This window comes from Falco punctatus, assembly GCF_963210335.1.
Source record: "Falco punctatus genome assembly, chromosome: 5".
Taxonomy (NCBI): Eukaryota; Metazoa; Chordata; class Aves; order Falconiformes; family Falconidae; genus Falco; species Falco punctatus.
In genome coordinates, this window is record NC_137584.1 from 4,678,671 (window position 1) to 4,691,831 (window position 13,161).

Below are 13,161 nucleotides of genomic sequence, written 5' to 3' on the forward strand. Positions count from 1 at the left end.
ATGCACTTTGACCACAGTACCCAGAGACTTCCAACAATCTTTAAGTGGTCACCTTCCCTGCAGTGTAACCTCTTTCTGATGTTAGAGACAGGTGACTGAGACCCAGAACATGGGCTTTGCAGGTTCTACGTTTTTCTTCTAAACACAAAAGCAGCTTTTCTCTGAGATAAACACAGCTGGTGGATGCAGCTTTACTTTTCCTTTGCACTTCAAATGTGTTTGTTGAGTAGGTATTTAAAACATTCTGGTTTGGGAGCATACAAGTTATGCCCAGTCCCCAACACAGATAAGTAAGATTGTGTCAGTCAGAAAACAAAAGGAAGTAACATCAAAATTACCATATCCTTTAAACCCTGCCTGATCTTCGCAACAGTGACATTTTGATGATGATCACTCTGCCTTCACAAAGCGAGCACTCACTATTTTTGAGATTCATATTTCTACATCAGTTTCTGAAAGGAAATGAACCTGATAAGCAACTACAATTGGAATGCTGTTCTCTGCACTCTTAATTCTAATCAAAAAAAAAAAAAAAAAAAAAAAACAAAAACACAACACCAAACAAACAAACCCACAAAGGTAACAGAAAAACCCAAACAAACAAACCCACAAAGGTAACAGAAAAATATCACCACTAAAATATAAAGGACTGCAACTGTGAGTTGCCTGATATATATCCTGAAGAGAGGTCTGTGAAATGTAACAAAAAGGCAAATATTGAGTAACTTTTAGTAGAGATCACCAACTGCCACCTAAAGTACCACCACCCACCTTGCAGTCTTTCTAAAAAGCACTAAAGTAGTTCACCTTCCCCAATGCCTAACATACATGTCCAAAACCAGAAGTTTTAAGTTCAGAATTCTGCACAACAAGCTCAAGACCACAACTACATATCAAGATCAGCAGTGATAGATTTTCACACATACTTTTTTTTTCCTTTTTTTCCTTGTTCCTTGGTTTCTGTTGACTTGAATACCAGTCCTGTTGGCTGCCTTGAATCCCAGTCTTAAGAGCTTTTAGAGAACCAAAGCAATTCATTGAACACCATAAATTTATCTCAGACAGGTCTGGTTTTGATCTGATCTGCAGTTTCTCAATACCTCAGAAATCCATATTCTTCATCTACCAAAAACCAATACTCACACTCAGCAGCTGAGATGGTAGCAGCTGCTTATGCAAAAGCAATACTTTCCTTTAAGAAGTTGTCAGGTCCAGTTACAAACATGGTACTTTGTGACTTCATGTCACAATATGATCAAGATGTGTACTAAGCGTGGCTTTCATGAAAACAAAACTCATAAACATGGACATAAACAGGTGCTAGATCAGAATCATCCATAAACTACGTATCAGAATCATCCATAAACTACGTATCTGGAGAGCAGTGGGGTCAAACCTATATACAATCTCTGAGAAACCAGGGCCAGGGCCTCTGAATAGTACCATTGCTGGATGAAGCAGATACTAGCCGTATTTTACACTACCTGGAACCTCCCCATGTCTAAAAGAAGCCTCTTTAAATCTTTCTAGACGAAATCATATCAGAAAATCAAAAAGCAACAGGCACTCAATGCATTCAGGATATGAGTATGCTCCCCACGCGCACACAGGTTGCTTGGGTGATGTCATCACACCAACCCAACCTGTTCTGGAGAGCAGTTTCATCTTGCATGCACCACAGTCAATTGGTACCTGCGCCATGATTGCTTGGCTGGGATTTCTGGATTGCTAGATATCTGGGAATCCTGGACAAATTACTAAACACGACAGAAAAAGACAAGAGGGGAGCAAACAACCCAAAATGACAGCCTGTCACACAGCGCAGTACCTCTGACAGAGGTACTTTCTCTTTAGCTTTTCTAACAGCTGAACCATCATCGGAGTAGGTCTCTACCCATGTTCATCCTTGATCTTCTCTTTCCTAGTTAATTGCTTAAGTGGCTTTCTCAGGCTAGCTCTGTAAACCAGTTTTGTCTCCCATTTACAAGGTTTCATCGTGAGGTACAGACATTCACCAGCATTTCAGTAGAGGAAGATCTAGGAAAGTTTACTAAAATTACATACTATTAATAGTATTGTACAATAACATAACTTTTTATATATAGCCCCGAGGCTAAACACAGCGAAACGAAGCACAGCCATTTCAGTGAAACACAGCAGCTATGTCCACTCACCCCAGCCCCGGTGTCACCCCCTGGGCCACCCTGAAGCCTCAGGCCTGGGATATTTACCCCCGTAAGACCCATGTGCTGGCTCCGGCCAAAGTGGAAGCAGGCGCCAGCTGTGGGCTGAGATCCCCACTGGCTGGCAACTGGAGAGAGGAAGGGGGTTACGGTATATGTTCGCTCCTGATTCCCCATCGTTCGCTCAGTTACCCGCCGCTCCCCGGGTACCCCCACACACGCTCCCCCCTCAGCCAGGGCCGCTGCGGAGCGCGGGGCACCCAAGGCTGCGCTTCTGCCGTCGGGGGGAACGTGTCCCAGGAGGCGCGTCCCCCACACGCGTGTGTCTTCCCCTGGGGCACTACACAGACACGCGTGCGTATGCCGGCAAGGCACACTCAGCGCTGCGGCCGCGCCGCCCCGCTCGCTCGGCGGTAACGCACAGCGCGCGGCTGCCCCGGCCCCGGCTCGCCGCCCCCGCCGCCCTCCCGCAGCGCGGAGTCACCCTGCGGCCGCGGCCCCGGGGCGCGCAGGCCGGGGAAACCCGCCTGCCTCCGCCCCGCCAGTCCTGGCTGAGACAGCGACGTCCCTCCGGCCTCGGGGCAGCCTGCGCCGCCCGCCGCTACCGCCCCCGCCGTCGGCCACGGGCCCGGCCCGGCCGGCGCTAGCGCCGGCGGCACGGAGAGGAAGCGGGACCGCGGCCGCGGCCGGGGCTGCTCCCCCTGGCGGAAGCGGGCGGCGCGGCGCGGCGGGGCGGGGCGCAGCGGGGGCGGGGCCGCCGCCAGGCCGTGGCCCCGCCGCGGCCGCTGGAGTCGCAGCCGCTGCCGGCGCGTTTCCCCTTCCCGCCCCCCGCGCTCCCTCCCCCGCCTCCCCGGCCGGCGCAGCAGGAAGCGGCTCTGATGTCAGCGGCGGCGGCCGCGGCGCGGCTCTAAGCGGCCCCCCACCCCCGCCGCGGCCCCCTCGCCCGCTGCTGCTGCCGCCGGGGCTGGCGGAGGCGGCCAGCTGCGGCCCCGGGGGCGCCCCCTTCTCTCCGCTGCGGCCGAGGCGGCTCGCAGGCTTCGCAGCGGCCGCGGCCTAGGGCAGCCGGGGCGGCGCTCCGCTGCGGTGCGGGAAGGCGCGGGATGCGGAGCGGCGGCGCCGCCGGCGGGGCCTCCGCCCGCCGCCACTGAGGCCCGCGGCCGCCGCGGATGCGGCCTCGCCCCGCGCGGCGGCCCAGGCGGCGCCTCGGCCAGGCCCCCCCCGACCTGCGCCCGCGCGGAGGGCAGGAGCCGCCGCCGCGCCCCGCGTAGCCCCGGCCCAGGCCCCCGACTGCCCGGCGCCGGGCCCTCCGCCCCGGCCTGCCCCGGCCTCTCCTCCCCCGGGTGAAAGAGGAGGGATGTCCGCTGCCGCCTCCGCTGAAATGATTGAAACCCCACCGGTCCTCAACTTCGAAGAAATCGACTACAAAGAGATCGAGGTGGAAGAGGTGAGTGAGGGCCCCGCCGCCGGGCGGCCTCCCCGCGCACGCCCCCCGCCCCGGGCACGGGCCGCAGGGGCGGCCTGGCCCTCACCGGCCCCCGGGCGCGGAAGGGGCGGCGGCGGCTCGCTCCGGCGTACCTGCCCGGGGCTCCGCGCCGCTGCGGATGCTGCAGCGGGTGGCACCGGCGAACAAAGGCGGTGTGGCTGGGAGCGGAGGGGCCAGCGTGCTGCTGCCAGCCCTGGTGCTGCCTGCTGCGCCGTGGGGTTTTGTTTAAGCGGGATAGATTTATCCAGGACTTTCGTTGTAAAGCTTTCAGCGCCGGTTATGCCGCCCGCTTAAGTATGGGTGTCAAACAGTTGTCAAACGCTGTGACGAGAGGGAAGTGTGAATTCTGATGTTTCTTTCGGATCTTTCTGCATGCCCCGGCTTCCTTCTTCAGCCACCTAACTGAACCACGGTATATATAATCATTGTACCGGTGTTAATTATTCACTAAATTTACAGCTCGGTTAGCTGTAAGGACGTACTGATCTTTTTTTATATTTTTTTTTTTCTGAATATAGGCTAGTGATGTTGCACTTGAGGGTCTGTAACGTTGCATTTGCGACCTGTGCGTGTTACCCAGGAAGTGCCGTGCAGTTACTGTGTAACAGTTGGAAGCAAGTATTTCTTCCTCTGTAGAAAGTTTCATATCAAAGTTATTGCCTTAAATTCTTTGGGGATGGAATGGGACGGATAAAGTATAGAATTTCATACATACCTTTTAATCTGTTTGGATTTCCTGTGAAAGTAGGATGGGTGTGATCTAGGATAGCTTACATACTTTACTAAAGGGCTCGGTAGTGTGTATGTATCACAATGTTTAACTGTCAGGATCACACAAAAGTATTGTTTGTGTTGAACATTTTTTTTCTTCTTCCCACGCTAAGTTCTGTACAGGAATGAAGGTACATCATGCAGGTCTATACCGAATTTGATGAGGCCAGCTTGTAGGGTCTGGACCTAACAGACATCCAAAACTGCTGAAACAGTCTTGTCTTTCTGAAACAGATTGTCTTTCTCTTTCAGTAATAATTACCCTCTTTTTAAGAAATAATTTATGTGGAAACAAATTTAATTTTGTGTAGTAGCCTTTATAAGTATGCCAACCAGCATCTTACGCTTTTAAAGTGGTTTGTTAGATACTGGTTTGTTTGTAGTCATTAAGCTGGGCTCGTGTAGCCTGGGAGAGTTCATAGAACATAAAATCTGTAATAATCCATAGAACACCAGGACACTTTCTGCTCTATTCAGGTAGTGTTGTGGCAACTTTGGCTTTCACCAGAGCAGACAGTGGAAATTACCAGAAGGCAGTGTCTTCCAAAAGATTGCCTTTTCCGCTTTCTATGAATATGGCAATCATGAAGGTTATTGACTGTGTACGTCTAATCATTCCTCTTGCCTTCATGTATCTAGCTGTTCTGAAGTGAGAAAATTTAATGTATTTGGGAGCTGAAAGTATTTTTGTATTTGATAATACGCTGACATTTTTGCAACACTTATTAATGGACAGGGATCAAATCATACGCTATGGGGAGAAATGGCTTTTCTCACCTGAAGAAGAAAGTAAAGTTGATAGCAATTTATCCATCATAAAAAGGTGCCCAGTGAAGGCTCATAGAAGTGAGTGGCACATCTAATATGTTAGACATAGCACTTTGAATCAATAAAATGCTATACAGATCTTGAATCCTCATGACACCCTTGGGAAGGCTGTTAGCAGGGATTATCTTGCTATATTACATGCAGGAAATGTGGAGCTACGTAGTGTGTAATTGGTTTAACTAGAATTTATTGTTCTAAGGTTTAGTTTTCAGAACACGCCTGTGTCCTGCATACCTGCCTAGCACTCAGAGACAGGACTATATGCACAAAAATCTATGTAGAGACGATGCCTAAGCAGTAACTTGTGCTTTATTTATGTGGTTGTTGCATTATCCTCAAAGCAGTATCTCTGTTGGAGATGACAAAACTCCTGTGGTGTAAGCCGGGGAGCTCTGACAAAGTGTTCTCTCCATGAGAAAATCTGGTGGTGGCTGCTGTGGCATTTTGAGTTATACTCAGTGTACCTGTCCTACCAGAAATTCTTATGGGCAATGGAGATACCATAGCACTGAGCTCTGTCTCAACATCACTGCAGAGATGGAGAAATAAGATCTACTTTATGATAAAGCAGGTGTATTAGGGACCGTACTTAGACCTTGCTTTTGTCAGCTGTGGGTGTTGACCTCTTACTCATGATGCAGTTTCAGCACGGTCAACTTTGGAGCCATAGCAAAACTGATGTCGTTACTGAGGATTTTCTGTTCTCTCACTTCAGGCTCAGAAGTTTCCAAGGATTCTGAAATGGATGTAAGGACTCAAAATGGCCAGATTTTAATATGTTTGGCAAACTTCTGATGTTTCAAAATGGAGTGTCAACAGATCTACACTGGGAACTCAAATGAATGCTTGTATAATCATAGCTTTGCTGTTGTATTATCAAGGCTGTCTTGTCAGCAGATAGCAGTCCCACTCTGCCACTGGTATATTAATAGATATTGAAGTTCTGGAATACTTGTGAGCCGTGAGTCCTTACTAATAAATGTGAGATCTATAAGTGCGCTTTCATTTAGGTTTGGCTGAACTCTACCTGATAACATCAAGAATATATCATATTTTGTTTTAGCTTCCATGTGCGTGAGTAACTATTCTGTAGTGTTACATCCCACCAGTCAAACATGTCTCCAGCTTCAAGCTGTCTTTTCATTATTTAAAGTGCTTAGTTTGAAGTAAAATATAGAGGTGATTATTATGGATGAGTTGGAGTAAAATCAAAATTGATGTGGCACAGTGGGAGCATCTTCAAAATGAGAGGGGGAAAAACAACATAAACTTGGATTCAATAGAGATGTTCCCTGCTTTACCATGTGGGTTTTTTTGACGGTGAGAATGTCCTCTCTTAAGTTTTCAGATATTATATAGATGAAACATTAGAAACTGAATAAATAAAATGACAGAATAAATCTGAAAACATAATGTAACTGAAATAAAGTTAGCATTAAAAAGCCTAATAGCCCTATCTTAAAATCTTGTATTTAAATCTAGCCTAAATACTGCTGCTGCTGCTGCTTCGCAGAGGAGCTTTCATGTGTAAGCAGTGAACAGACTGGTTTTGAGTTGTTCGGGCAGCCTGCTCCCTGCCACTCTTTCCTGAAAATCCCACAGCCCTTCCTCCATCATGTAACTTAATAACAGTCCCATACATGACCAAAACTCAGATCTTTTCAGCACATGGTGTGTGTAGCATGCCTTGGATTGTACAGTGAAAAGATGCATGTCTAGTCATGTGTTCTGTGGCCCTGCCTGGTCACTGTCCGATGTAGCCAGGTTGAAAGCCATTGCCATATTTGCGTAGTTACAAGTCACTTTTCAACAGTCTGAAAGTGTAAATTATTTGAAAATTGTTGTTTAACGCTCTGCTGGTATACTGTAGTACACACTGTAGTTTATTTTCAACAATCTAATTTGAGCGACAGTGGTTAATTCTTAGGGATTTAGGGTAATTTTTCTTTAAGATGAACAGGTAAAATTTCTAAATACTTATTTTAGAAAACCTATATAGGTGACAGCAACTAATGAGATGCAATTTATGGCATGTTCACCTAGCTTAGACATTTTAGAAACAGTTGAATAATTTCATTAACTGTCTGAGAAGTGTGCTGAGAACTGCATGTGTTCCTTGTAATTACGGAGCAGAGCAGTTCAGAGACAAGAGCATGAGGAATACAGGGAGACAAGGGGTTTTGCTGCCCTTTATAGTAGGTTACCTTTTTAAAAGTTAATGAGATGCAAGTGACTGATTATGTCCCATTACACTACAAGGTAAAGTGGATTTGCTTAAGCTGCTGCTAAACATGGAGTAGTTACTACCTCTGTTGTTTTTATGTCCTGGGGGATTGTGTCCTGCAAAATTGGAAGAAGTTTGGACGAGAGCTGCAGGTGTGATTTGAGATCTGAAAAATATTCTTGATGTCTGACGTGAGTATGAAAGGCTTGGTTCTCAGGAGCCAAGGGTAGTAGCTAGGAATCTGTTTGAAGTCAGTTGCATCTACAATCTCTGAGCCTTTTTCAGAAATTAAGACTTCAAGGTGCAAAGACGGGGATCTAGAAAGGCAAAAAAGTTAGTACATGGTGAAAACATATGCCAGAATTTTCTGTGGTTTTACTCTAAATACATTTCTGATTTAATTCAAATCACTACTTAAATTTACTATAGTTATACCAGTGCAAGATTCTCTTCATTCATCTACATAAGAAAATAGCTGAAGTGTCAGCTGAAATGTGAATTACTGGGGAAGTTGCACAACACCAATTTCACATGGATGAAATTTAGTGAGCAATAAATATTAGAAGATGGCTAATAAGCTAGTTAAACTGTTAATGTAAGACTTTACACTTATTTGTACACATGCAGATTTATTCAGTGACTTAATTTGTGTCCTGTAAAATAAACTTATATTTTACTTACATTTTACTCTCATAAAGAATGCATGGCAAAGAAACCTCACAGGCTTTTCTGTTCCAGTGATGAAAGCAGGATTTGTATTTGTGAGATAATAATAAATTTCCATGTCTAATGCAGCAGCTAAGGTCACAACTGAGTGACAGTGTAACTGCTATCAGAAACTGGGGAGGAAGCCTTTCCCTAAGAAAAAAATTAAAGCAGAAGCAGCTTCACATATCCCTTATTTACCCCACCCAGTGGATTCTAGCACTATTTTACTGACTGCAGAATGATTATTTGTTTTTTAAAGACCAGTAATTTTAGACTGCACCAGCCCAGCAGGCCCAACTCATGTTGGATTCCTTCACCCTTAGTGCCTCATGACCCAGCATTTTCTGTCTAAAACTTGAATCTCCTGTCTGGGCTGCTGTAACAGAACAAATTGATTCATACTAGAACATAAGACAAGTGTTTTGTTAATGTTTTTAGATTACTGGTAATTAAAATGAATTCAGTTGTTGAGACACGTGTAAAAGACTATCGGTCTGTAAAAAGCTGGAATGAAAGTATAAGCTGATAAACTGTTATCTTTGCTTGAGATGCACGCGTTTCTTAGAATGAGTGAGCTAGCAAAACGCAAAAGAGGCTTTCTTGTGTGTTTAGAGCAAAAGAATAATATCTGGAAACACCCGTAATTTTAGGAACATACATGATAGTACTTTGATTCTCCATAAACATGTTCTGAAAAAGTTGAAAAGAGAATGATTTCTTACAACAGAACTAAATTCAGATAGCCGAGACACTAAATAATAACTGTATAGTGTTGTGCAGCTCTAACAGGTGATGTCTTAAAAATGGACATAGTTTGTGGCAAGTAGAAGTTATGGGTATTTATTAGGAATATTAGTTGATTTTTAATAACTAAATATTTTTGTCATCAATAAATATTTTTCCTGTGGTGTTTTGCATAACTTTAAAGTTTAAACTTGGAAATTAAATCTAAACTTGGTTATTTTGTTTACTTAAAATTAGTGAGATCGCTTATGGGCATTGGGGGATGTGTGTGTGTGTTTTTTTGATTCGTGGTTTTTTCATTGCTATATGAATCCCAGAAAGGGAAAGCAACATTTAAAATTGGGTTGAGCACTGGTACAAATAAACTTAACCAGTCAAAGAATATAGCTGTAAGAATTGGCAGATCTAAACTCCTTCCTAAAAGTGCTGCCAGGGTATTGGCCACAGTCATTTGTGGCATGGGGCCAGTTTGCTTCAACCTGCTTAATAAAGCATAGCACACAGAGGAACCAAAGTTGGAATTTGAGGCTGGTTGAATGAATGGTAGAACATGTAGGCATGTATTTTTAGGGGCTGTAAACTGTTGTTCGTGGCTTCTTTTGGCATTTTTTCTTTTTTATATATATGCTTTCCATGTGTCTTACAGGCAGATGTGTGAAAAACTGCAAATAACTAGTATGGTTTACTGGTACTGCTGGAACTGTGGAAGACGGAAAGAATAGAAGGAGCTAAATTTAAAAATTTGTTTCTGTTTTTGCAGAGCACTGTAGAACACCACCACCACTCCCCAACATCTTGCATTGTGTCTGAAGCTTTAGAGATCCAAAAGTCCATTTTGCATAAACCTTTCATCTGTAAATATACCAGTGACCAAAGGGACATAGATATTAAAGACAATTTAGAGGCTGCTGGCTGTTTGGAAGCATGAGTTTTGTTGGCTTTGTGTTGTGGTGTTGTTTTTTTTTTTAATAACTGCTAGTCTTGCATCCCAAAATTATAAAAAAACATGTCATGTAGATACTGCAACTTATGAAGGCAATTCTCCAAAGAATACTATATCTGCTAACCAGGGAGCTATTATATTTTATTGCTTATATATCTTACATATCCAGCAAGGTTTTTTTAGAAAGAAAAGCACAAAGTATTCAGCATGCAGAGCTAACTAACATTGAAAGTTCATGGATAGAGATGAAAATTTTGCATGTTTATACTTTTGAGTGAATAGAAAACCTGTGTGGTTTATGCAAAGTTGAAATTGATTCTTCCAGAGTTTTGACATTTGATAGGGGAATAGGGTGCATCTGAATAAACAGAGATGCATTTTTCTTGTTTTACTGAGCGTGGGGAGGGGAGTATTGGTCACATCCCTTAGGACAAAATACATCCTTAAAGTCTTAACATAACAGCCTCTATTTCCCACATGATTTCTAGTCTACATTCTTACCAGTCAGTATAGTCTCCATACTTACAAGTCAATATCATGTATCTTTGTTTATGTACAGCATTTGATACTATTTGTACACAGAGGCAGAAGTAATGTTTGTTCCAGGGCTCTTGTGTGGTTCATATTCTTTAAATAAGACTCTAAAGACATTATCTGGAAAACATGCAAACGTCACTCTCTTTCGCCATGTCATTTTGTCACATGGCAAAACATAACCTTTTACTGGTATGAATTTTATAGGGAGAAGAATAAATCTGTATAAACTTTTCAATTTTTAAAGTTCTTTAAGCATTTCTGTCAGCATAAAATGTGTCTGTGTCAGATACTAACCAAATGGTTCTTGACAAACTTAATTCTATTCTGTAGAAAAGCAGAAGCACTGCTGTTCTATTTCTAAATGTGTCATCTGCCCTATATTTTCCTTTTTTTCTTATAGAAGTTATTTAGAGGGCCAAAATTATTTACGAAAAGAATGTGTTTATTTTTAGATCATTTTCCAAACATACACGGTGTTACAGGTCAACTGCTGTTTATTGATTTGTTGTGTCAATAGTTCCATTAACTGTGCTTCATATAATTCAGAATATGCACTACTGCCCAAACATATGGTGTGGCACCAGCAGCAGGGGACAAGAAGGAATGAGCGTGAAGAAACTAAAGTTCAGGCAGAGCCTCTATCCTGTGCTATTAAGTTACTTAGTTCCAGCACACGGTGTTGAAGGAAACTACGCAGTGTTTAAACCATTCTGACAAAATCTAAGACTTACTCCTTTAAAGAATAATTTAAAGAAAATAATTAAATAATTAAATAATTAAAAAATAATTAAAGAAAATGAAATATAAGTGGAATCCACCACAAGCTGCGGTCTGTTGATTATAAGGGATGTTTTTACAGTGACTAAGATACTTTTCCCAGATTAAATTGGAAAGACATAGTGGGCTTTCACATATGGTAAACTTCAAGATTGTATCAGATCCGTCATTGCTTCTGACTGTTGCTTCTCTCATATGCTGTCCAAGAGGCTGAGCTGCTTTAACGGAGGATCAGCTCTTCTCTGTTTTCCCTGTATCCTAGGTAAATATTCAGTGCATTTGTGTCCTCTTCTCAAGTTCAACCCTCTGTCTAAGCAGGCACCATGTCACTGATAAATTGTTATGAAACCTCGACTGAGTAGTCATTTATCAGACTCTTTTTACCAACCATAAAATTTTTGTATCTGATGGTCTTTCACAGCTTTCTGTTACATAATTAAGATTTAGATTACATAGTAAAATTTTCCTCATGGTGCCTCACACTGATTTTATTTTTTTTTTCCTTTCTCTGCCCTCTCATCATCAGAACTTCATAAAGTGCTTCTTATTCTTGGAATTTATTCCACTTTTCAACTTGAGCCCAAGTTTTGTGACATTTATGGCATGATGTAAACCATCACATTGGGCAGTGTACTCGTTTATCTTAAGTTTCTTCATTGTATAGAAAAGTTATTTAAAAATACACACAAATTGGAAAATAGTGGTTTCTTTAGTATATGAACTGGAAATACATGTACCAATTCTTGATATTAACTTGCTTATAGCCGTGGGTTTATTTTCAGGGGACCAATATGCAATTGTATTGGCTTACAGGCTAAATTTGACCATGTGGAATCAAATGCAAGAGGTACATGGACTTTCTCGTTTTAGTTATACATGTAATTTTATTTTTTACATACATAACAAAAATAAATGCATTTAATATATAAAAATATGTAGCATATATTACATAGTCATAATGTTAAAATGATACCTGTAATACATATAATATATTTGTAAATATGGGCATATACAATTTTTTTCAGCAAGGAAAGATACAACTAGCCAAAAAGCAAGCCTGATCCATCACAAACTTTTCTAAATGATTTAGGCTAAGTAAAAAAAAAAAAAAAGGTCATATTGCTTCATTAAATTTTATCAGATGTATCACTACCAATCTTTTAACTTGATTACATTCACTGTTTTTAAATAGCAATTTTTCTTCCACATCACTGAATTAAATGTAGCAGAGGTATAGTAAAAAACTGTGAAAGAGTATGAGAAAAGGTACGTTAGGAGAAGGAGCATCCTAAAAGGAGCTTCACCCAGCCTTGTGCTCTAAGTCCAATTGTGTCCAGCTAGGAGAAATCATTATATGCACACCTCCTTTTCCCTAAGTGGAGGGGAGAGTTCTCCCCAGTTACTTGATCAGTTTGGGTACGTTCATATCATGGGGGAGCAGCAGACCTGGAACTGAATTGCTGCTGCCTGGGTTGCTCTGTGGCATCCTTGCCTTGTAACTGCCTGTCCCTTTCTTGTGCCAGTAGAAGGGGCCTACCAACCTCAAGAAATTGGGCAATTTTATTCAAAGTGTTGTTTGAGAGCAAAGAGGAAATGCCAGGGGAGGCTATTTGGGACTTTTAGGTCTTCCAGTGACTCACTGTTTCTGCTTTGTTTATATGTACTATTTTTGTAGGCTGCTTGACTATCATTCATACAGCTTGGTGTTCAAAACCTCAACTCAAAGCCAAAACAAATTCAAAGCCAAGAAAATAGTTGGTGTCTGTTATGTCAAGAGAGGAGTCAAGACCCCTGTGCTGTAGCTGGGGGAGGAGTTTACAGTCAAGGTCTCTTTGTACACTGGATGGGCGGAATGAGGCATGTTCTCTGGATCTGCTGTGGGTATCTTGTGGTAGACTCAGTCTATGAACCACTGTTGTGGAGGGTAAAGGTGAGAAGCTAGGAACTCCTGGAAGGCTAAGTG

The 13,161-nt window shown here is 42.9% G+C and overlaps 1 protein-coding gene across 6 annotated transcripts in view; it reads left to right on the top strand.

The window, feature by feature from the left end:
* The first annotated feature begins 2,958 nt into the window (after positions 1-2,958).
* The window catches only part of MAP3K7 (mitogen-activated protein kinase kinase kinase 7), a 48,348-nt gene continuing 38,145 nt past the window's right edge, over positions 2,959-13,161 (top strand). For 2 of the 6 annotated variants that reach the window (XM_080389357.1, XM_080389358.1), the window contains exon 1: positions 2,962-3,627. In XM_080389357.1, coding sequence (XP_080245483.1) covers positions 3,538-3,627 — 90 coding nt within the window. In that variant the 5' untranslated portion in view covers positions 2,962-3,537. Of the gene's footprint in view, positions 3,628-13,161 lie in introns of all 6 variants that reach the window. The other 4 variants (XM_080389356.1, XM_080389355.1, XM_080389359.1 and 1 more) reach the window with 4 other exon arrangements.